Source organism: Anolis carolinensis, chromosome 5, assembly GCF_035594765.1.
Source record: "Anolis carolinensis isolate JA03-04 chromosome 5, rAnoCar3.1.pri, whole genome shotgun sequence".
In the NCBI taxonomy this organism is placed as follows: Eukaryota; Metazoa; Chordata; class Lepidosauria; order Squamata; family Dactyloidae; genus Anolis; species Anolis carolinensis.
Window position 1 is genome coordinate 995,464 of NC_085845.1, and position 24,567 is coordinate 1,020,030.

Sequence of the window (24,567 nt, forward strand, 5' to 3'; positions counted from 1 at the left end):
CAGGGTTTACACCTTTCTGTTGAAGTTGTCCACATGCTTGTGGATTTCTGTGGCTTCTCTGTGGAGTCTGACATGGTAGTCGTTGGAGTGCTCGAGCATTTCTGTCTTCTCAAATATAGTGCAAGTGTGTACAAACTAATGGTGATGGCTATGTCGAATGATAGTTTTGTGTAGAGGATAGTTCGGGCGATGATGATCTGGAGCAACTTCTGCTGTTCTAGGTTTTTGATGACACAGGAGGCAAAGCTTTTTGGCCCACCCACATATATCTGTGTGTGTGTGGAAGGGAAGGGGGGTTGCAGGCGCTCCTGGAGAAAGTCTCCTTCCTTCTGGAGTGTGTCTGCCTGCCCCAGAGCCGGGCCCCTTCCTCCTCCTCCTCCTCCTCCTCCTCCTCCTCGCATTCCCCTTCCCCAACCCCGGCACATCTGCAGCTGAGCTTGCAAAGGTTTGACAAAGAGCCAGGGCTGGGCCGGGCCGGGCCGAAGGGGTGGGTGGGCCGCGGAGAGAAGGCAGGCGCCGGAGGAAGAGGCCGAGGGGAAAGGCAGGGGCACGGCCGGGCTGGCCGGACAACGGACGGCCGCGGGACAAGAGGAGGAAGGCCCACCGCAGAGCCCTTGCCTCGCCCCAGGCCCCCGAGCTGAGCCCATTCCTTGACCCAACAAGAAGGTGGGCACAGAGAGGTAGGTACGAAGAAGGACAAGGCTCCGGCCAAAGGAGGTTCTTCTTGCGGCCACCTAGAGCAGGCATGGGCAAACCTCGGCCCTCCCTCCAGGTGTTTGGGACTCCAACTCCCACCATTCCTAGCAGCCAGTAGGATGGCTTACTGTGAATTTTCCAGGCTCACAGCAATCAGTAGGCTGTTAGGAATGGTGGACGTTGGAGTCCAAAACACCTGGAAGGCCCAAGTTGACCCATGCCTGCACTAGAGCATAAGGTAAAGGTCAAGGTTTTCCTCTGACGTTAATCCAGTCGTGACCGACTCTGGGGGTTGGTGCTCATCTCCATTTCTAAGCTGAAGAGCCAGCATTGTCCATAGACACCTCCAAGGTCACTGGCATGACTGCATGGAGCACCGTTACCTTCCTGCCAGAGCAGTACCTATTCATCTACTCACACTCTGGGGGTTGGTGCTCATCTCCATTTCTAAGCCAAAGAGCCGGCGTTGTCTGTAGACACCTCCAAGGTCACTGGCATGACTTCATGGAGCACCGTTACCTTCCTGCCAGAGCAGTACCTATTCATCTACTCACACTCTGGGGGTTGGTGCTCATCTCCATTTCTAAGCTGAAGAGCCGGCGTTGTCCATAGACACCTCCAAGGTCACTGGCATGACTGCATGGAGCACCGTTACCTTCCTGCCAGAGCAGTACCTATTCATCTACTCACACTCTGGGGGTTGGTGCTCATCTCCATTTCTAAGCTGAAGAGCCAGCGTTGTCCATAGACACCTCCAAGGTCACTGGCATGACTGCATGGAGCGCCGTTACCTTCCTGCCAGAGCAGTACCTATTCATCTACCCACACTCTGGGGGTTGGTGCTCATCTCCATTTCTAAGCCAAAGAGCCGGCGTTGTCTGTAGACACCTCCAAGGTCACTGGCATGACTTCATGGAGCGCCGTTACCTTCTTGCCAGAGCGGTGCCTATTGATCTACTCACATTTGCATGTTTTCGAACTGCTAGGTTGGCAGAAGCTGGGACTAACAGCGGGCGTTCATTCCACTCCCAAGATTTGAACCTGGGACCTTTTGGTCCACAAGTTCAGCAGCTCAGCACTTTAACACACTGCGCCACCAGGGACCCCGCACTAGAGCATAGGCACACTTTAAATCCAGTTTCTGCCTCCTACAGAATTCTGGGGTTTGTAGTTTAGTGAGGTCCTTGTCCTGAAAGTGGATTTATGCTCTATGTGATGATGCTGTTTTGGGCAAACAAAGGTGGACATTGCATTGAGAAATGTGCCATTGCTGATGGGGAAATCCAGACAGTGTCTAGAGGCAGGTCCACTAAAACCAAGGGAGTTTTTCTTTGGAAAATGGAGGAGGAAATAGCATCAGAAAAGTCCCATTGGAGTTATTATTATTGTCCTCATATTTATTTATATCCCGCCTTCCTGTCTCAAAGGTGAAAGGCTGAGGGATGCCACAGAGCAGTGGTCCTGAACTTGTGGGTTCCTTCCAGATGTTTCTGGCCTTCAGCTCCCAGAAATCCTAACAGCTAAACTGGCTGGGATGTTTGGGAGTTGTAAACCAAAAACATCTGGGGGTCCCATGTTGAGAACCACTTTCATAGAGGAACGTTGTGCTCTTCTCCGATGGGTAGCCACAGCCAAGGCATTCAAGTCCTCCTCTCTCTGTACTTGAGCCTCTCCAGCTGTTAGGAATTGTGGGAGTTGGAGTCCAAGCCTCCTGGAGGGAGGGCCGAAGTTGGCCCATGCCTGCTGTTGTTGAGAAGGCAAGAGGAAGCCTCGGTGACCCATAATTTCTATGAAAAGAGGGGAACCTGAAGCGAGGCCAGAGTGTTGGGGAGATGAAGGGCAGCGGATGTGAGCAAATCTGGATTGGGCGGATAAAGACGGATCCAGATTCCCAGGGGTTGGTGCAAACGGCCTCGCTTGTTTCCCTTTGCAGCCGGAATCCCAGCGACAGGGAATTTCCTGCGTTCGGGGCGGAGGTGCGAGGAAACAATGGGGAATCTGGGTTGTGTCTTTGTGTTCTGCGAGAGGCAACTCCGGGCTTGGAGGAGGGAGGGCAGCAAGGGTTAACCGCGGCCTTTGGGCGCTTCTCCTCCAGACACCGTCCGGCACCGTCTCCATAAGAGTCATTGGGCCGGACTTTGTCTCCAGGTCCAGAAAGGAAGCGGGATCTAATTCTGGGGTCTGATGTTACATGCATGTGGCCTTTGGTTTGCGGCCTGGCAATGGCGCTTCGTTCTGCAAAGTGAGGGAAGGCTTCCTAGGGCGTGTCTGCACTGCAGAACTAATGCAGTTCGGTGGCAGCCCCTTGAACTGTGATGGCTCCATCATGCTATGTTGTTGTTTTCCAAGGGCCTGAGCCTTCTCTGCCAAAGAGGGCTGCTCTCTTACCAAACTACAACTCCCAGGATCCCATCTTGTGTTAATTCCACAATGCAGATGCAGCCCCCGTTGCTGCTCTTATGGCGTTTTCACCTCTCAGGGTCTTTAGCCAGGTCCACAGATCCGCTTTTGGGAATCCAGGCCAAACATGGCTGCCTGGTCTTTCTGCTCCCAAAGCAACTGGCCACGATCCTAGGCTGTGCTTGCATGGCTAACGTTTACGCTTGAGTCTTATGCTTCTCGCCCCATAAGAGTTCAATGGGGAATGCGGCATGGCTGTGTCTGCTCTCCTGCAGCAAAGCGGTTGCGCGCCATCCAAGGACACGGAGCTTCATGTGCAACACATTATACTTCTAGTGCTCTGCTTACAAGGCTGTCAATTCAATACAGATGTTGCAATCGTGCGCTAATAGTACAATCGCACGAATAACGGACTTGTGTCTGTGTGTGTGTCACTACATGCCTCCAAGTTGCCTGGCAACTAAGGTCACCCTATAGATTACATAGGGGTGGTTTTGCCAGTTCCGTCCTTTGAAACATTACCTGGTCTGTGATATTCATGGGTGGTCTCCCACCAAAAGTCCTAACTGGGGTGGACGCTGCTTAGCTTCCAAGGTCAGGCAGGATCCAACGCCTTTTGGGCATTTAGGCCTGATCCATAGAAAGGATTATTATTGCAAAGGCTGGGGGGGCATCTGTTAGGGGGGCTTTGGTTGTGCTTTGCCTGCATGGCAGAAAGAAGGGAGTTGGACAAGATGGCCCCTGGGGTTGCTTCTATTTATTCCTATTATTATTATCATCATCATTATTATTATCATTATTGTTGTTATTGTTGTTATTGTTGTTGTTGTTGTTGTTGCCAAAGCTGGGTGGCCATCTGTTGGGCTGCTTTGATTGTGCTTTCCCTGCATGGCAGAATAAAAGAGGTTGGACTGGCTTGTCCCTGGGGTCTTCCACCAAAATACTGTTCATGTTGGTCCTAAAGGTTACCCATGCCTGATATATATACATTATATATACATACTAGCTGTGCCCAGCCACGCGTGGTGGTGGTATTGGTTAAAAATTGTTGTGTAATTTTTATTTGACTTTATTTGCATTTTTTTTATTAATTTTATTGTAAGTTATATTTTTATTTATTATATTTTATTATTTTCTTGTATTATTTTTAGTTATTTTCTGTTATTATAGTATTTTATTGTATCAATTTTTAGTGTTTTTTATTTTTTTTTATTGGGTTGCTAGGAGACCAAGTTGGAGGAGCTTAGCCTTCTAACTGGCAGCAATTGGATAAAAGCAATTATTCCTCTCTCTCTAATTAGGACTTTATTTTTCTTTTCTTTTTGTTGTATCAACCTAGAGGCGTGGATGATGGGTTGTGTTGTCAAATTTCGAGGTTGGGGGGCCTGTAGTTTTGTTGTTTTGTGGGTCGCCATGATGCCATCACTCTTTTATATATATAGATAACATATAAAGATTTATTGGGTCTCCACAAGTAACTTTTGCTTCAAGAAGGGCTCTGCGGCTGAAAAAGTGTGAGAACCCCTGTTCTAGATGATGGAACAGAGGACATAATTATCATAGAACCATAGAAGAAAGAGTTGGAGGAGTCCACATGGGCCGTCCAGTCCAACCCCCTTCTTCCATGCAAGAAAATCACAATCAAAGCACCCCTGACAGATGGCCATCCAGCCTCTGAGGAAAAGCTTCCACTGAACTTCGAGGTAAAGAGTTCCACCGTTGAACAGCTGGAGTTCCACCTCAAGTTCATGTGGGATCTCCTTTCTGTCATTTGAACCCATGGCTCCATTGAGTCCCAGTCTCCAGGGCAGCAGAGGGAAGCCCTACTCGCACTTCCTTATGGCGTCCAATCCGATTTGCAGATCACAACATTGCTGGTCACCTTTGCTGATCTCTGGAGAGCTCCTGGACACCTCCAGGCACCTGGTGCCCATGGATGGCCTCAGGTTCTCCAGAGCTGGCTGCTCTGGGTGCAAAGAAAGGGCAGCAAAGGCCAGGATGGCCATCCAGGGGGTCAAACTGGGTTCAGCAGGACATTGGTGGACAGTGCCAGGCCAGAGTGTTCTTAGTCCAGACCATTTAATGCAGGGATCCCCAAACTAAGGCCCGGGGGCCAGATGCGGCGCTCCAAGGCCATTTACCTGGCCCCACCCTCAGTTTTAGACTTAAGGTAAAGGTAAACAAGTCCAGTCATGTCTGACTCTGGGGGTTGGTGCTCATCTCTATTTCTAAGCCTAAGAGCCGGCGTTGTCCAGATACACCTCCAAGATCATGTGGTCAGCATGACTGCATGGAGTGCCATTACCTTCCCGCCGGAGCGGTGCCTACTGATCTACTCACATTTGCATGTTTTCAAACGGCTAGGTTGGCAGAAGCTAGGGCTAACAGAGGGAGCTCACTCTGCTCCCCGGATTTGAACCTGCAACTATTCGGTCAGCAAGCTCAGCCGCTCAGCACTTTTAACACACTGTGCCCCAAAAGTCTGAAATGATTTGAAGGCACACAACAACAATCTTAATTAACTTGACTATCTCATTGGCCCACACTTCCCAGTGAAATCCTGACAGGTTTATGTTACGTTAAAATTAGTTTTATTTTTAAATATCGTATTGTTCTTTCATTGTTGTTGGATATTTTTTTGCACTACAAATAAGGCATGTGCAGTGTGCATAGGAATTTGTTCGTGTTTTTTTTTTTTAATGATAATTCGGCCCCTCAGCAGTCTCAAGGATTGTGGACCGGCCCTCTGCTTTAAAAGGTTGAGGACCCCTGATTTAATGGCTTGTGTTGCTGAGTTGTGGGCTTACTTATTGCCAGGGGTCATGGACATTAAGGGAAGGTTGGCATCCTCTGGGCAATGTGCGCATGTGCAACTTCACTTCGGCAAGATACTTCACTTTGGCAGAAAAAATGGAAATCAAAGATACAGAATGGGGGACGATGCCTGGCTTGACAGCAGTGTGTGCGAAAAAGACCTTGGATTCCTCGTGGGGAACAAGTTAAACATGAGCCAACAATGTGATGCAGCAGCTAAAAAAGCCAACGGGATTCTGTCCTGCATCAAGAGGGGAATAGCGTCTAGATCCAGGGAAGTCCTGCTCCCCCTTATTCTATTCTGCCTTGGTCAGACCACGTTACCTGGAATCACACTGTGTCCAACTCTGGGCACCACAGTTGAAGGGAGATGTTGACAATCTGGAAAGCGTCCAGAGGAGGGCGACTAAAATGATGAAGGGTCTGGAGAACAAGCCCTATGAGGAGCGGCTTAAAGAGCTGGGCATGTTTAGCCTGCAGAAGAGAAGGCTGAAAGGAGACATGATAGCCATGTACAAATATGTGAAGGGAAGTCATAGGGAAGAGGGAGGGAGCTTGTTTTCTGCTGCCCTGAAGACTAGGACGCAAGGGAACAATGGCTTCAAACTACAGGAAAGGAGATTCCACCAGAACATCAGGAAGAACTTTCTCACTGTGAGAAGGGCTGTTCAGCAGTGGAACTCTCTGCCCCGGACTGTGGTGGAGGCTCCTTCTTTGGAGGCTTTGGAGCAGAGGCTGGATGGCCATCTGTCGGGGGTGCTTTGAATGCGATTTCCTGCTTCTTGGCAGAATGGGGTTGGACTGGATGGCCCATGAGGTCTCTTCCAACTCTACTATTCTATGATTCTATGATTCCTCAGCAGGGAGACCGACCACTCACTCTCCGAGTTTGAGCAAGCCCAGGCAAACTTCGGCCCTCCAGGATGGAGAGCGAATACCCCAAAGGAGAGGATCAGGATCCAAAAGGACCTTCAGAGACGAGGCAGCTGGTTGGCCAAAATGAACAAAACAATGCGAAAGGCACAGACGTGGGATTGGTGGCACCTGGCTTGGAAAGAGGCCGTGGGAGCGGGACCCAGGCACCTTCAGGACCACGAGCTGAGCATGAGTCAACAATGCGACTCTAGGCTGCACCAAGAGGAGTCAAGGGAAGCCGTGCTCCCTCCCTCTTCTGCTTTGGTCAAATCTCACCTGGAATAATACCCCGGTGTCCAGTTCTGGGCAAAGCAATCCTAGACATGGATACTGACCAGCCGAAAAGTGTCCTGGGAAGGGGGACTGAAATGGGCAAAGGTCTGGAAGCCATGATCCCTCTGAGGAGCGGGAGAGTAGGCTTAGCTTGGGGAAAAGAAGAGTTTTGGCTCTCTGAAAGGAGGTCCCATTGAGGAGGGAAGAAGGTGGTTTCCTGCTGGTCTGGAGACTGGGACACAATGCCGCAATGTTTGTTGTGTGTTTTCCAGGCTGTATGGCCATGTTCGCTCCTGACGTTTCGCCCACATCTAGGGCAGGCATCCTCAGAGGTTGTGAGGTATATGGAGAAAACTAAGCAAGGAAGGTTTATATATCTGTGGAATAATGTCCAGGATGGGAGAAGGAACTCTTGTCTTTTGTAGGCCAGTATGAATGTTGTGAATAATCACCTTGATTAGCATGAATGGCCTTGCCAGCTTCATGTCCTAGCTGCTTTTTGCCTGGGGGAATCTTTTGTTGGGAGGTATTGGCTGGTCCTGATAGTTTCCTTTCTGGAATTCCACAGTTTTCTGAGTGCTGTTTTTTATTTACTGTCCTGATTTTAGAGTTTTTAAATACTGGGAGCCAGATTGTGTTCATTTTCATGGTTTACTCCTTTCTGTTGAAATTGCTCACATGCTTGTGGATCTCAATGATTTTTCTGTGTTGTCTGACATGGCGGTTGTGAGAGTGGCCCAGCCTTTCCCTGTCCTTCAGTAATAATCTGCTGTGTCCAGGCTGGTTCCTCAAGGGCTCGGCCATGGCTGACTTCTCTGGCTGAGTGAGTCTGCAGTGCCTTCCGTGTTCCTTGGTTCATGTCCGGGCAATGCTGCTGACTTTGGGGTTCCCTCCATAGACGTGTCCACAGCTGTATACGGTATACGGTAGACTCCTGCGGAACTGAGAGGATCCCTCTGGTCCTTCGCAGAACATAGCATTTGTTGGATCTGACAATGCCGCAATGGATTCAAATGGCAGGAAAAGACAATTGCACCTAAATGGGAGGAAGAACCGCCTGATGACAAAAGCTGTCCTGCATTGCAATGTGTTCCTTATCTTGGTGGAATTCCCTCCCTTGGGGGCTTTTACTGAATGGACATCTGTTTGGGGTGCTTTGATTGGGCTTTTCCCGCATGACAGAAAGGGGGTTGGACTGGATGACCTTTGGGGGTCTCTTACAACGTTATGATTCTGGTCTTCAGCCTTTGGTTGAGTCAGTCTGCAGGACCTTCCATGTGCCTTGATTTGTGTCTGTGCAATGCTGCTGCGTTGGGGGTCCCTATGTAAACTTCTTGTCCACAGCTGCATGGTGGACGGTAGACTCCTGCAGAGGCGAGAGGTGAGATTCCCCCGGGCAGGAGGCAGCCAAGCTTTGAAGCTGCAAGGCCATTCAATGTTAATCAAGGTGGCCAATTGCAACATTCACACTTGCCTCTAACAGCAAGAGTTCTTTCTTTCTCCCATCCTGGAAATTATTCCACAGATATATAAACCCCACTTGCCTAGTTTCCAATATATCTCACAACCTCTGAGGATGCCTGTGGGCAAAATGTCAGGGGAAAATGCTTCTGGAAAATGGCCAGACAGCCCAAAAAACTCACAGCAAATAATAATAATAATAATAATAATAATAATAATAATAATAATAATAATTTTATTCTTGTATCCCGCCCCATCTCCCCGTAGGGACTCGGGGCGGCTCACATGGGGCCTTGCCCAACATCACAATATAAAAACAAATCAAAACGCATAAATTTACAACAATAAATCAACAATATCAGTAAAACCATCATAAAAACAATATTGCAGGAAAAAGCGTTAAACCAGTGATTCTGGCAATGAAAGGCTTTGACAACACACAAAACTATAACTACTACCCTTATTCTGTCGCCTTGCGCCATTGCAGCTCAGATTGGTCCAAACTGTGTTATTCAAAGAGTATAGACACGGCTCTTGATTTCCTTGGGAAAAACCTTGGAATATTTAGCAACTCTGAGGGATCTGCGAGATTTAGCATCCACAGCAGTGTGTGTGTTTAACTACGACAGTGTGTGTTTTTAATTGTCTCCCAAAGTTGAGTTGCTCCCTTTGCTGGCCTCTTCCCAGCCCTTGAATGCAGACCACAAATAATTTTATGTTTTGGGAAGTCTTATCAGCCAGTTTCTCAGGAGGAAAGGCAACAATAAGTGAGGCGTGCAAAGCACTTTGCCTGCTGCAAATTGCAACAGAAAGAAAAAGGCGGCCAGAGATGGAAGGCTGCTCTCTCTTTCTTTCTTTCCTTCTTTCCTTCTTTCTTTCTTTCCTTCTTTCTCTCTCTTTTTGCAGAGCTGGACAAGGGGGGAGTTTGGGGCGAAAGAAACCCAGTCCTCCTCCTCCTCCTCCTCCTCTTGCTGTGGTTCTGTCTGGAGCCCTGCCCTTTCATCCCACAGATGGAAATTATAATCTAGGCTCGCTTTTGCCTTTTCTTTTTTTACATCATCAGAAACAAAATACTTTCACTTCCAGGGAGTGAGGAGGGAGAGGAAGGAAACCCTCTGCAAGGGAGAGAAATTGAGAGAGGGAGAAACCCAAAATATGGAAGAAGGGGAAACATTGTGAGGAAGGCTTCCCAGGCTAGAATCGCTGGGTTGCTTTGAGTTTTTTGGGCTGCCTGGCCATGTTCCAGAAGCACTCTCTCCTGACGTTTCGCCCACATCTATGGCAGGCATCCTCTGCCTTCCTTTTCCCCCTCAGCCCCCATGGCTCCGTAGCAGTGGGCCATAGCAGTTGAAGTGGTGTCAAACTGTGTTAACCTTATAGAGTAGACGTAGCTGATGTGGTGCTTCTAGTGAGGCACAAACAATGTTGACGAAGTGTTTTCCCTGCCTTTCAGCTCCAGAGGGAATGTGAAGATGTCGACGCTTCTCGTTCCTCCGATGCAGACGCTCCAAATCGGTAAGGACTGGGATTCTTGGATTCCTGCACCAGCAGGTTGGAAAATACTAGTCATTGGTGCAGGAAACTGGCTTTCAGAGAGGAATCAAGTAGCAGGCAATCCATACTCTCCATAGACCACTTATACCATATACCAAAGGAAGAGACGGACAGCAGATTTGGATTTCAGCACTTTACTATTTGCAAAATAGTGGTGACAGTGTCAGCTCATGCTGAGTAAGGAACTACCACACTCCTATTGGGGTGGACTTCCATTATAGCATTTTACAAGCATGCGCAGGAGGCTAATTAACAATGGAATTTTACCGACTAATGCAATCCCTTAACACGTGTAGTTGCCTCCAACTTATATTAATCATTAAGCATTAAATCAGGTGAGATGTCCATGGTCCACGTCATGTAAGTACTATCTAGTAAGCCGAATGTCATAGCTGTTTGCAGAAGCTGTCTCAACGGGTTCACGACTATTTGCATAATCTAGCCTTGTAGTTTTGTCCTAGTCATCTTACGTTGAGCAAATGTCAAGGAGACCCATGTCTGAGTCACCGGTAGGCTGTTAGGAATTGTGGGATTTGAAATCCAAAACACCTGGAAGGCCTGTTGCACTCTAGCCCTGAAACACCTTTCCACCCAGCACCACACCTGAGTCTAGTGATTCTATCTAAAAAGGTTTATTTAAAAAGCAGATTAAAAAGGGGGAAAGGACCATTCCAAAAGGGTCAGTAGACTAGAAAGTACAAAAGAGAAGTAATCCAAAAATGCCAAAGAGCATAAAGTCAAAAGAACCAAAATCCACAGCAGTCCTTCACACATACATCCATAAACATGAAATCAGGAACTTTTCCAGGGGAAACCCTTTCAGAAAACAAAGACATGAACCAGAACACGATACTTGATTCGAGAACTTGAGCAAAAACAAGAAAGCCATCCCTTATGGCAATGTTGTCTCCTCTGAGAGGCCTGAATCCCAAACCACCCATGAAATCATGTCCAAGACACCTGGCCTTCAAGGTCTTGTCTCAGATTCTCTGAGAATATCTCATTTGTCTGTTTTTCACTCCTTGTGTTCTCAGGCCTAATCCCGTTTCTGGAGAACACTTCCCATTGACTCAAGGCCTTTTCTCAAGGGAACTGGAACTTTCCCTTTCCCCTGTTTCCTGGGAATGAGCACAGGAACCCACAAAATTGCTCTCATCTGCTTGCAACTCTCTCTGATCACTTTGAAGCCCATCATCCCCCTCAGACTCAGAAAAATCCTCTGACGCTTGCAGAGCTACAACAGGGCCAAAGTTTCCCCATGCCTGGCTTAGAGTGTATTTATTGACCTGTACCTTTAAACCCTTTAGAGACCTTGGAGCAGGATAAGCGCCATCAAGCAGGTTGGAGGCACCTGTTTCCCATCAACTGCAATGCACTTCTGATTCCTTGCCATCCCACTTTTTGGGTTGGTTTTAAAATGGCCCAGTTTCCCTCTGCGCCTCCCACTTTCCCCATTAGTCCTGTGCTTACTTTGTTTGCTGCAAACTCCGTGAAGCCTTGCCCTTGGGAGGAGGCTCAGGCCAAAGCAAACTGCTGCTTGTTCTTTAGCGGTGTTGTGGTTCAGTCCGATGATGAAGGGGGATTTGAAAGGGGATTTGGGTTTGAGCAGTCTGTTCCAGGAAATGTGGAACAGCAGTTTGTCCCTGGGAATAATAATAATAATAATAATAATAATAATAATAATAATAATAATAATAACTTTATTTTTATACCCCGCCCCATCTCCCCGAAGGGACTCGGGGCGGCTTACATGGGGCCTTGCCCGATAAAACAATCAAATATCAAAACACAGCAATAAAACAGTTATCCAATAAAAACATCAATTACAGTAAAAACAATCGTTAAAATCAACATAAAACATACAATATTAACACTGGAGACTAATTCATAGAACCCAGGCAACGTGCAACATGTGCCGAAATGGGCCGAAATGGGGAATGTTGACATTTCTGAAATGCAGGTGGATTCGGAAAGTGCTGATGGCTTAGAAAGACAGACAAAACAGGGGAATGTGGAAACCTCTGCGTTTAGCAGAGATGCTGCTGAAGTTTGCGATAAGGATGACCTTTCACGGGAATCTGAGAACTGTCAATATCAACAAAGCCCAGATGGGAATGAGGGGGATGAATTTGTGTTATTCAAGGATTCCAGGTTGAAACTGAGATCGGGCACCAGACGCTCTGTGAGAATTGGAGGCAAGCGTGGGGGCTAGAGCTCAGAGGAATGTGTTTCTAGCTTGCAAGGAGGATTTAAAGGAGATGTCATTGGGAAAGATTTCAGTCAGAGCAACATCGCTGTTGGAGATTCAGCTCTTGCTTAGTTTTGGTTCATGCCTCGTCTCATGTTTGGAATCTGTGTTTGGATTATACTTTTGAAGCTCATGTTTTCTGGTTTCTTCGGAATCGCCTTGCTGTTCTTGGGACTCTGTACTTTTATCTACGAACATTCAGAACTGTGTTTTATGGATTGCACTCTCAATTGGATTATTGCTTTCTTTACTGCTTTTCATTAAGGTGAACCAGTGCTAAGGTGCGATAAGCGGCTTTGGCCACCTTGACCACATGGCCTCTATGAAACCTTGGTGGGGATGCAACGTACGCCTTGCCCGGGAATTAGCACCATGCACGCAAGCATGCCCTTGCAATTTGCAGTGCCTTGGCTCCGTGGTGCAACGTTGCCACGCCGGGTGCCTAGAACCATTAATTCACAGCTCGACACGGAACGGTTTACATTCCAGCGCTGTCGGATCTCAGCCAAACCCTTGTCGTCCGATGTATTATTTACACACGCAACGGCCTTGTTTGCTTAGCATGCAAGCATCGTTTTCGTGTTGCGCTTTGTTTGCTCATTTTGCCTTTGTTTCCCTGCTAGAGCCACTATTTGTTCCTTAAAGAGCGACCCTCCTTCCTTCGCCTCCTTCCCTCCCTCGATGATGAAGAGGATGAGGATCGCAGAGGAGCAAGGAATGGCTCTTCCGTGTCGCTTTCCCTTCCGCCTCTTGATCCCCTTTTCTCTCTTTGTCGGCCATGAAATATTCAGGCGACAACCGTCAGAGACAGGGAAACCCTCTCAGGGCGCATGATGCCTTGTCCTTCCGGCCATTGAGCGCCTCTCCGACTAATCCCAGGACACGGAGCCCATTCTCGGGTGGGCTCGTCACCAAAGAAACCTTTTAGCCGGCGCTCACTCACTCGGCCCTGCGATAAAGCCATTAACTCCTCCAAAAGTTGTCTCCTCCTAAAAGTGTTGGGAGTCCAGGCAGGCCTCCCTCCGCCCAAGGGTTCCGCCCGGCCAAGGGTGGGTTTAATGCACGTAACCGGCACAAGGCAGTTTAGTTTGTGGAGTTTGATGCTAATAGAGGTGCAGTGGCAACATGGGGTTGCTGTGAGTTTTTGGGGCTGTGCTCCGGTAGCATTCTCTTCTGACATTTCACCTGCACCTGTGGCTAATGGCATCTTCAGAGGTTCTGTAGGCAGTGAAGCGAGTGGAGTGTCTATATCCCTGTGGAATGATGTACAGGGTGGGAGAAAGAACCCTTGCCTGTTTAAACAAGTGTGAATGTTGCAATGAGCAAGCTTGAATAGCCATGAAGTATGCAATGTCAATCAATGAAGGTATCTGCATAGAGGTAGTGGGGCAAGTGGAGTGTCTATATCCGTGTGGAATGATGTGCAGGGTGGGAGAAAGAACCCTTGCCTGTTTAAACAAGTTTAAACAGTGTGAATGTTGCAATGAGCAAGCTTGAATAGCATTGAGTAGCCATGAAGTTTGCAAAGTCAATCAATGAAGGTATCTGCATAGGGGTAGAGAAGTAAGTAAGTAAGTAACTTTGTTTTTCCATCCCGCCACCATCTCCCGGCTGGGACTCAGGGCAGCTAACACGGGACAAAGGCCCGAAAACAACAACCAAAGTACAAGTAAAACATTACAAAGAGTAAAAACACAATAAAACGACATTATGCAGAACAATACATCAATCCATAAAGCAAGTGGAGTGTCTATATCCGTGTGGAATGATGCCCTTCTCTATGTAAAGCAAGTGTGGATGCTACAATTAGCAAGCTTGAATAGCATTGAATAGCCATGAAACTGCGAAGTCAATCAGTGAGGGTCTCTGCATAGAGATAGCCTGGCCTCTGTTGCCTGGAGGCATCCTGTGCCAGTGTCAACTGGCATTTGATTGTTTGCTGTCTCCTGTTTGATTGTTTGGACTTCTCCTGTTTCTGAAGTCCAAAACACCAGGAGCACCAAAGTTGGCCCATGCCTGATAGAGAGGGAATATCTTTTCCTGCAACGTAAACCTATTTCTCTGGAGCAGGGGGAAACAAGCTGGCTCCATCCTCAATCTGATCTCCCTTCATATCCTTAAACCTGGCTCTCTCGTCCCCATCTCTCAGGCTTCTCTTCTCCAGTTTGCAGACTTTCCCAAAAGGCTCAGGCAAAAGCAAGATGCTGCAGCCCTTCTTCTCTTTGCCATCCCCTGGACACACAGGCCTTTCTTTTAAATGGTCTCCCCCCCCCCCCACCCTACCCCCCAAGGACTGACCAGGGCTGGCCCTGATTGGCTTCCAAAATGGGACCGCTTTGTCCCTCCTTTGCCCCAAATGTGGAGAGTGGAAGCCAGGCCCCCCCCCCTCCTCCTCGTCCTCACTTCAGGAGCCATATGTGGGCTTTCTGGGGGGCTGGGAGGGGGCAAGCAAGGAACTCACGCCCCTTAATGGGGACCAGGTGTGGTCCTGGGAGGCTGTGGGGCTGGAGCTGGAGCGCCGTCCACCACAGAAGGAGGGAAGGGAATGAAAGGGAAGGGAAGAAAGACGGAAAGGAAGGCAAACGAAGGAGGAGGCGGTTCAGGTCCTGAACCGGTGCCTGGCAGCTGTGACGGTCTGGAAGAGGACAAACGGATTGAAATTGAATCCAATGTTATAGAGCAATTTGGAGCAGCATTGGACAGTGAGATCCAAGCTGTGTGTGAAGCCTGGTGAGAATAGGTTAAAGGTCAAGGTTTCCCCTGACGTTAAGTCCAGTCGTGACCGACTCTGGGGTTGGTGCTCACCTCCATTTCTAAGCCAAAGAGCCGGCGTTGTCCATAGACACCTCCAAGGTCATGTGGCCACTGGCATGACTGCATGGAGCGCCGTTACCTTCCTATTGATCTACTCACATTGGCATGTTTTCGAACTGCTAGGTTGGCAGGAGCTGGGGCTAACAGCGGGCGCTCATTCCACTCCCAGGATTTGAACCTGGGACCTTTCGGTCTGCAAGTTCAGCAGCTCAGCCCTTTAACACACTGCGTCACCACCGGGGGCCCAAGTGAGAATAGAAGCCAATAATTTCCAGAATAGAACTCACCAGGTTGAAGCAGACAAGACAGAGGTCCTCCTGGTCAGTCGCAAGGCCAGACAGGGGTTACAGCCTGTGCTGGATGGGGTCACTCTGCCCCGAAGATGCAAGTTCACAGTTTGGGAGTGATCCTGGATTCATCGCTGAGCCTGGAACCTCAAGTTTCAGCAGTGGTCAGAGGAGCTTTTGCACAATTAAAACTTGTGCGCCAGCTGCGCCTGTACCTTGGGAAGTCCGACTTGGCCACAGTGGTCCACGCTCTCGTCACATCTAGGATAGACTACTGCAATGCGCTCTATGTGGGGCTGCCTTTGAAGACTGTTCGGAAGCTTCAAATAGTCCAGCAAAAAGCAGCCAGGTTAATAACTGGGGCGACGTACAGGGAGCACACAACTCCCATGCTGCATCAGCTCCACTGGCTGCCAGTCTGCTACCAAGCATAATCCAAAGTGCTGGCTTTACCCTATGACGCCTAAATGGTTCCAGCTCAGTTTACCTGTCTGAACATATCTCTCCCTATGAACCAGTGAGAGCATGAAGATCTGCCAGGGAGACCCTGCTCTCAGTCCAACCACCTTCGAAAGCACGACAGGTTGGGACAAGAGGCAGGGCCTTCTCAGTGGTGGCCCCTCGTCTGTGGCACTCCCTCCTCAGTGACGCCAGACTGCCCCTCCCTCCTGGTTTTCAGGAAAAAAAGTGGAGACCTGGAGATGGGATCAGGCGTTTGGAGAGTGCAATAGAGAACTAGCATAATTGAAACGGAAGAGATAAAAAACTCAATGATGCAATGGGCAAAAAATATAGGGAGACATATAAAAGGAAGAGAGACGCTTTTGAAGGAAAATCCTGAGCGTGCCTTGGACCTTGGCAAGAAGGTCCACCCAGTCCATCCTCCAGGAAACAATGCCCAATGGCTGCTCACTGGAGGGAAGGAGATGAGAGGCCGAGATGAAGTATTTTGGCCACATCATGAGGAGACAGGAAAGCTTGGAGAAGATGACGATGCTGGGGAAAATGGAAGGAAAAAGGAAGAGAGGCCGACCAAGGGCGAGATGGATGGACGGTATCCTTGAAGGGACTGGCTTGGCCTTGAAGAAACTGGGAGTGGCCACAGCCGACAGGGAGCTCTGGCCTGGACTGGGCCATGTGGTCACAAAGAGTCAGAAACGACTCTGTGATTGAAGAAGAATAAGATAAAAATGGATGAATGGAAGTTAATCTGCAAGAAGAAAATGAAATATACCTATGCCAGTGATCTTAAAGAAAACTGGCTTAAATTAATACACAGATGGTATTTGACCCCAAAAAAGTTAGCTCTAATGTATAAAAATAGTAAAAATAAGTGTTGGAGATGTAAAGAACAAGTGGGCTCATACCTACATATGTGGTGGAGCTGTAAAAAATTAATGAAATATTGGAAAGAGATCCATGTAGAGTGCAACAAAATATTAGAAATTAATTTGGAATTTAAACCAGAAACCCTCCTGTTAGGGCTATATGAACCTCTGGATAAAATGGATCAAAATAAGGATAAGGTTTTTACCCTCTTTATAACAACAGCGAGGATTGTGGTAGCGAAACTATGGAAGACAGAAGAAGTACCAACTAAAGAACAATGGATAGATAAAGTTTTGGAGATTAGAAACATGGACAAATTAACTTTTTTGACCAAGAAATGTACAGGAAGAGTGATGAAAGAAACGGACTGGTCAGCTTTTGAAGCTTTTTTAAAGAAATAAAAAAGCCGGATCGAAGAACTAGCATAATTGTAGCCACTCAGGTGACGACTTCTGGACTAGGTATCATGGTTTGCAAGACTTTTATAACAGAGACCAGGCCACCTCTATGCAGAGACCCTCACTGATTGACTTTGCAGCTGCAAGGCTACTCACTGCTATTCACGCTTGCTCATTGCAACACTCACATTTCAAACACACAAGGTTCCTTTCTCCCACCCTGGCCATCATTCCACAGATCTACTTGCTTCACTGCCAAAGGAAACTCTGAAGATGCCATGAGCCACAAATGCAGGCAAAATGTCAGGAGAGAATGCTGCTGGAACATGGCCACACAGCCTGGGAAACCTACAGCAACGCCAGTGATTCCGGCCAGGAAAGCCTTCGGCAACACAAGCCCCTGAATGTCTCTGCCTTTCTTCTTCTTTTTTCCAGGTGCGAATGGGGAGCGGTCCCACACTCCGTCTCCCCCAAACTCGCCAGGGCTTCACAACGAAAGCTGCAACATCGCTCCTCTCACTCCCTCTCCATCACCGGTGAGTAAAATTATTATTATTTTATTATGACACAGCAAACAAGATAGATATGCTGGATTTCATATCACAAAATCACAAGTCGAACACTTCCCAAGTGTCTAGGACTGTGTGATGTATTTTCAGATGATGCGCGCAGATCCCAGTAGGGTGGCCTTTTGCAGTTGACAGATCGTAATTTTGTCAATGTCTATTGTTTCCAAATGCCAGCTGAGATCTTTTGGCACAGCACCCAGTGTGCCCATCACCACCGGGACCAGCTGCACTGGTCCCTGCCAGAGTCTTTGAGGTTCAATCTTGAGGTCCTGAGAGCAGCTGAGTTTTTCCTGTTGTTTTTCATCAATGTGACTGTCACCTGGGATGGCGACATCATTATTATTATTATTATTATTATTATTATTATTATTATTATTGTGGGGTACAACATCGTTCAGACACATCACCATAAAATATATACAATGCATGGGTTGAAACACATTACCATAAGATACATATATTTAAAAACATGGTGCAAAGATTAAAACACAGTGGAATAGATTTAAAATGTAAAAGCGCTCAAGACTTGGCTGTTTGGTTGTGCATTTAAGTAAATCAGATCTAATTTGCCAAATAGTCACTGTTGAATGTTTTTATGTTGAATGTTTTTATATTGTGGAATGATATTTTAAATTGTATGTCGCTCGGAGCACTCTGGTGCAGAGAGACTAATTAAGAAATGAAGTGAAGTGAAGTGAAGTGAAGTGAAGTGAAGAAATGGCTTTGTGGCTCAAGGAATGGAAGCTGGGTATAATTCAGACAAATGCAGGAGTAGGAGTGTTAGGAGGAGGATGCCATGATAATGGTTGCTGGCCTCTAAAGAGGTCTGGCACCTTGAGAAGCTCCTCTGAAAGTTCGGACTACAACCCGGAGCAGATGAATTGCTCCCTTGCTTAGTGTGCCAGTTCACCCACTCTGGCATCCTTGGCATTTGGTTTGGCTGAGATTTATTTAGCCTCTAGTTAGTCCCAACCAGGGTAGACCCATTGGACCAATGGGATTCGCATACATATATTATTTTGAAATGACATTAATAACCTAGGAACAACAAGCATGTTACGTAGTGATATTCAATCACTGCTGTTTAATCCAGATTTAATGTTAACTGTTTTGTAATTTAAAAGAAAATGTATCCTAGGACTTTGAGCCCTGGTTTGTTTCTGCACCCCTTGGGCTTGGAGAGGCCTCCGTCCATCCACAACCGGACTTTCTGTGCTTTCCGTCCACAGAGGAACGAAGTCCGGACACGCCGACACGCCACCTTCTCTGTGGTGGTGGCCATTGACTTTGGGACCACGTCCAGCGGCTACGCCTTCAGCTTTGCCAGCGACCCAGAGGCCATCCACATGATGAGGTATCTGCTCCCTTTGAAGTGTGGACACAGAGCCAGGATGAGCATCCGTCGGGAGGGCTTGGCTTGTGTCCTTCTGCCCTTGGAGTCTCTTTTGGCTCTATCTATCTATCTATCTATCTATCTATCTATCTATATCTATCTATCTATCTATATCTATCTCCTCTTATAGGATGTCCTGGATGGCCCTTGGGGTCTCTGTGTTGTTGCTCTGCAAGTGGCAGAGGATTTTTCTGACATTTCAGAGGACGAGGGGTTTGATGGGTTTCAAAGTGAGGCGTCTATCAGTGTTAGGAGAGAACTGCAAGCAGATGAGGCCGATGATTTGTGATCATTCCCTGGCAGAAGTAAAGGGTCCGTTTCTCTTGAAAAATGGTCTTCAGTTGATGGGGAGTTTTCTCAAGAAGCCAGATTAGGTTTGAGGACGGAGGGAGTGAAAAATAAACTAATTAGACATTCTGAGAGAATCCGTGATAACACCTTGAAGAACAGGTGCATCCGGCATGATTTTATGGCTACTTGGAAGGGTTTAAATTAAGTGGTGTTGGCTTCACGCCTCTCAGAGGAGACAACGTTGCCACATGGGGTGGATTTCCTGGCTGTCACTGCTCTCAAGTTCATGGTTCAAGTATCCTCGAGTTTCCTGTTCTGGTCCCTGCCTTTGTTTCCTTGAAGCGTTTACCTTGAAAAAGCTCCTGTTGCCGTGTTCATGGATTTATGTTTTAAGTACTGCAGTGGATTTTGGCTCTCTTGACTTTATGTACTTTGTCCTTCTTGGATTATTGCTGTTTTGGAATTGCCCTTTCCTCCCCTTTTACCTGCTTTCTTCAATAAACATTTTTTAGATAGGACGACTGGACTCTGGTGCGGGGTGAAAAGGGGTTTCAGCGCCAGAGTGCAACACTCTAGGACTGACTGTGTGTGTGTGTGTGTGTGTCTTGTAGGGTGGACTAGATGGCCATTGGGGTCCCTTCCAGTCTAGGACTGATTAGATATATGTGTGTGTGTCTGTCTGGCTAGCCATCTCTTAAAGGTTGGACTGGATGGCCCTTGGGGTCTCGTCTGACTGTAGCATTCTATCTCTCTCCCTCTCCCTTTCTCTCTCTCTCTCTCTCTCTCTTTCTCTTTGTGGGTAGGGCTCTTCCAACTCGCTCTCTTCTATGATTCCTTCTCTGGAGGTTATTAAGCAGAACCTGGGTGGCCGTCTGTCAGGAGGCTTGAATGGTTGAACTGGAAGACCCTTGAGATCGCCAGCATTCTATGAGTGTATCTATATGTCAATCTGGAGGTGGTGAAGTGTGTTAAAGCTCTGAGCTGCTGAACTTGTGGACCAAAAGGTCCCAGGTTCAAATCCTAGGAGCGGAGTGAGCGCCCGCTGTTGCTCCAGCTCCTGCCAACCTAGCAGTTCGAAAACATGCCAATGTGAGTAGATCAATAGGTACCGCTCCAGCGGGAAGCTGATGGCACTCCATGCAGTCATGCCAGTGGCCACATGACCTTGGAGGTGTCTACGGACAACGCTGGCTCTTTGGCTTAGAAATGGAGGTGAGCACCAACCCCCAGGGTCGGACACGACTGGACTTAACGTCAGGGGAAACCTTTACCTTTACCTATATGTCTATCTAGCAACATCCATTCTCTCTCTCTCTCTCTCTCTCTCTCTCTCTCTCTCTCTCTCTCTCAGGGTCAGACTGGATGGTCCTTGGGATCTCTTCCAACTGTACAACTTGCCTATGATTCCTTTTCTGGAGGTGTTTAAATAGAGGCGGGATGGCCATCTGTCGGGAGGGGTTGAATTGGTGCCTTTCTGCTTAGCAGAATGGAGATGGATGGATGGCCCCTGGGAGTCCCGTCTTCCAAGTTCTATGAGTCTGTCACTTCTGTCTCTCTCTCTCTGCCTCTGTCTCTCCCGGAGGGGTAAGACTAGATGGCCTTTGGGGCTTCTTCCAACTCCAGGATTTCTCTGTGACCCCTTCTCAGGCCGGGTGGGCATCTTCCGGGAGGGCTCGTCTGGTGCCTTCCGGCCGGGCGGAAGGAAGGGCTTGTTCTGGATGTCCCTTGGGTGCCCCTTGCTGACGGCGCTTCTCCCTCCCTCCCTCCCTCCCTCCCTCCCTCCGTCCCTGCAGGAAGTGGGAAGGGGGGGACCCGGGGGTGGCGCACCAGAAGACCCCCACCTGCCTGCTGCTGACCCCCGAGGGCGCCTTCCACAGCTTCGGCTACACGGCCAGGGACTCCTTCCACGACCTGGACCCCGAGGAGGCGCGCGAGTGGCTCTACTTCGAGAAGTTCAAGATGAAGATCCACAGCGCCAGCGTGAGTCCCTGCGGAGGAGGGCTGCAGGGCCCATCGTCCTCAGGCAGCCAGGCCGACTGCAGAGGGCTCTCTCCCAAACGAGTCTCCTTGTCTAGTTGTCAGATTGCAAGGCCCATCACCCACAGACAGCATGGCTGTAGAGGGGTCTCTTCCAAATTAACCACCTTCTCTCGTGTCAAACGGCATGACCCATCATCCATAGACAGCCAGGCTAACCATAGACGGGTCTCTCCCAAATGAAACCCCTTCTCTACTGTTGGACTGCAAGGCCTATCATCCACAGATAGCCAGGTTGACCATAGAGGGGTCCCAACTGAACCCCCTTCCATAGTGTTGGACTGCAAACCCATCATCCACAGATAGCCAGGCTGACCATAGAGGGATCCCAACTGAACCCCCTTCCATAGTGTTGGACTGCAAGCCCATCATCCACAGATAGCCAGGCTGACCATAGAGGGATCCCAACTGAACCCCCTTCCATAGTGTTGGACTGCAAACCCATCATCCACAGATAGCCAGGCTAACTGTACAGGGGTCTCTCCCAAATAGACCCCCTTCTATCGTGTCGGACTGCAAGACCCATCATCCATAGACAACCATGCTGACCGTAGACTATAAGGGTTGCCTCCAACACATCCAAGGACCAGCCTTTCCCAACCTGGACCCTTCCTGTAGGTGTTGGACTGCAAGACCCATCATCCACAGAAAGCCATGCTGGTTGAGGGTTGCATCATCCAACACATGCAGGTTGGGTCGACCAGCCTTTCCCAACCAAAACCCCTTCTGTAGGTGGCAGACTGCAAAGCCCATCATCACTGGGCAGTTGTGCTGATTGGGGATGATGGGGGTTGCATACAATCCATCCAGGGGACACAGGTCAGGTCAGCCAGTCTTGACCAAACTAAACCCTTTCTGTAGAGGTGGGACTGCAAATCCCATCATCCAGACAAAGCCATGCTAACTGAGGATGATGGGGTGTATCTGAAGAAGCTGCTTTAAGTCTCCTTGTGGAGAGAAAAAGAGAAAAGCGCACGGCCTCCACTTCTTCAAGCAGCAAGTTGTGCAGGTAAATGGGTGCGCATGGGTGCATGCATTGCAATGGGCATCCTATGGGTCATAAGTGAACATATGGAACATAATCGTGGTATTTCCTGCCTCGCAGGCTGCAGAAGGACTTTGTCTTGACCCTCGTCATCTAGCACCCAAGGCTGATTGGCTTTTCTCTTTTTCTAATTACGGTAATATTTTTTTGTCCATTTCTCCCTCTTCCGGTTCTTTCTTTGGCTTCCCGCTTCCAAGGACCTGACCATGAAAACCGAACTGGAAGCCGTCAATGGGAAGAAGGTGCAGGCGCTGGAAGTCTTTGCGCACGCCCTCCGCTTCTTCAAGCAGCAAGCCGTGCAGGTAAACGGGTGCGCACGGGTGCGTGCTTTGCAATGGGTATCCCATGGAGACCTGGGATACGTCGCTCACCAAGCACTAGTTCTCTGTGTTGGAGAATTCTTTACATGTAGTTTAATTTATCAATGTTAGGTTTAATTTGCTGACGTTTGGCTTTCATTTGATGTTAGGTTTTAATACTGTTTTCTTAGGCGGGGTTTCTCTGGGATTTTATGGCAATATTTGTTTGATCATGGAGGCATTGAATATTTGCCATTGTATGTTGGAATCCACCCTGAGTCCCCTTGGGGGGATAGGGTGGAATACAAATGAAGTTATTATTATTATTATTATTATTATTATTATTATTATTATTATTATTAAAAAGCCTCTTTGGAATGCTATGATGCCATAGGAGGGACTCAGGGCAGGGAAAGGAGCATCATTGGGATTATAATTGTGTGGACCTTCTTCTCTGGTTTGTCCTGCAATACTAATACTTATTATTATTATTATTATTATTATTATTATTATTATTATTATTGATACCCCACTTTTTCTCTCCACAAGCAGGAGCAAATGATAGTACTGTTGATGCTCCAGATTGGCAGGTTTACCTTTTGCAAGTCTGATTGTTCACCCATTTGGCAACCTGTGGCATCCAGCCATGCACCACACCTTTGAGCTTTGCATTGAGTAGTGCATGCACATCATGGCCCGGCTCACTGTGCAATGGGGAGAGCATCATATTGTTGGAGGCAGCATGATCTAGCATTGAGCCATGACTCTGGAGACCTGGGTTCAAAGCCATGGAAATTGTTGGGTGACACTCTCTCAGCTCCAGAAGAGCCCTTGACAGGGTCGCCGTAAGTCAAAAATGACTCAAAGGCGCACAACTATCTTGCCATTCCGTTGGGGATTTGCACGTCATTTATGCCTGGAATTCTGCCTGGAATTTGCATGGTGCGCATTAGGGATGTGCAAATCTTTGAAGGTCGTATCTAATTCGTAAGTTTTGTATATTCAAACTGATATTAGTAAACGCCAGATGTTAGGAATTGTGGGACTTGAAGTCCTAAACACCTGGAGGGCTGAAGTTTGCCCATACCTGCTTTAGAAACTATTAAACCCCCTAATTTCGTAATGGGTATGGAAACATTTTTTTTATTGATTGCACAGGCCTAGTGCACATGTAATTTATGCCATGCCACCTCCAATGACATTATGTTTTTCTGTGGCACATGGAAGAACAAAGGGGTATTTCCAATGTATTGTGGACTTTGCAACTGGTGAAACTTGTAAGCTGCCTTGAGTTCCGATCTTGGGGTAAGAGCAGGGATATGAATGAAGTTACCAATAGAAATGTGTGTAGAGACTGATCTTCCGCAGCCTCAGTGTCAGATCCTGTTGTAAAGTGAAAGGCACTTTTCTAACCAACGGTGCCTGTGCTGGCTTTGCTCCGGCCTGCAGTCCGATCTCTCCGTCTCTTCTTGCAGGAGCTGAAGGACCAGTGTCCCGCTTTGCCCGAGAGGGATGCCATCCGGTGGGTCATCACCGTCCCAGCCATCTGGAAGCAGCCGGCCAAGCAGTTCATGCGGGAGGCCGCCTACTTGGTGAGCATCAAGCCATGGGTCAGACCTCCCAATGGGTGACTACACTCCTTGCAGCAGGGCGCCTTCCAAGTCCCTTTTAGAATTGGTGCAATGGAGGAGGAGGAGGAGGTGGAATACCACACGGTTCCTGTGCTGGCTCACAGCCTTCATGG

At 48.1% G+C, this 24,567-nt stretch overlaps 1 protein-coding gene across 1 annotated transcript in view; it reads left to right on the forward strand.

Moving 5' to 3' along the window:
- The first annotated feature begins 368 nt into the window (after positions 1–368).
- hspa12b (heat shock protein family A (Hsp70) member 12B) overlaps positions 369–24,567 on the forward strand; it is a 56,455-nt gene continuing 32,256 nt past the window's right edge. Inside the window, exons 1-7 of the mRNA XM_062983550.1 lie at positions 369–680; positions 10,013–10,074; positions 17,625–17,725; positions 18,988–19,112; positions 21,236–21,422; positions 22,722–22,826; positions 24,299–24,415. Coding sequence (XP_062839620.1) covers positions 10,032–10,074; positions 17,625–17,725; positions 18,988–19,112; positions 21,236–21,422; positions 22,722–22,826; positions 24,299–24,415 — 678 coding nt within the window. The 5' untranslated portion in view covers positions 369–680; positions 10,013–10,031. The remainder of the gene's footprint in view (positions 681–10,012; positions 10,075–17,624; positions 17,726–18,987; positions 19,113–21,235; positions 21,423–22,721; positions 22,827–24,298; positions 24,416–24,567) is intronic.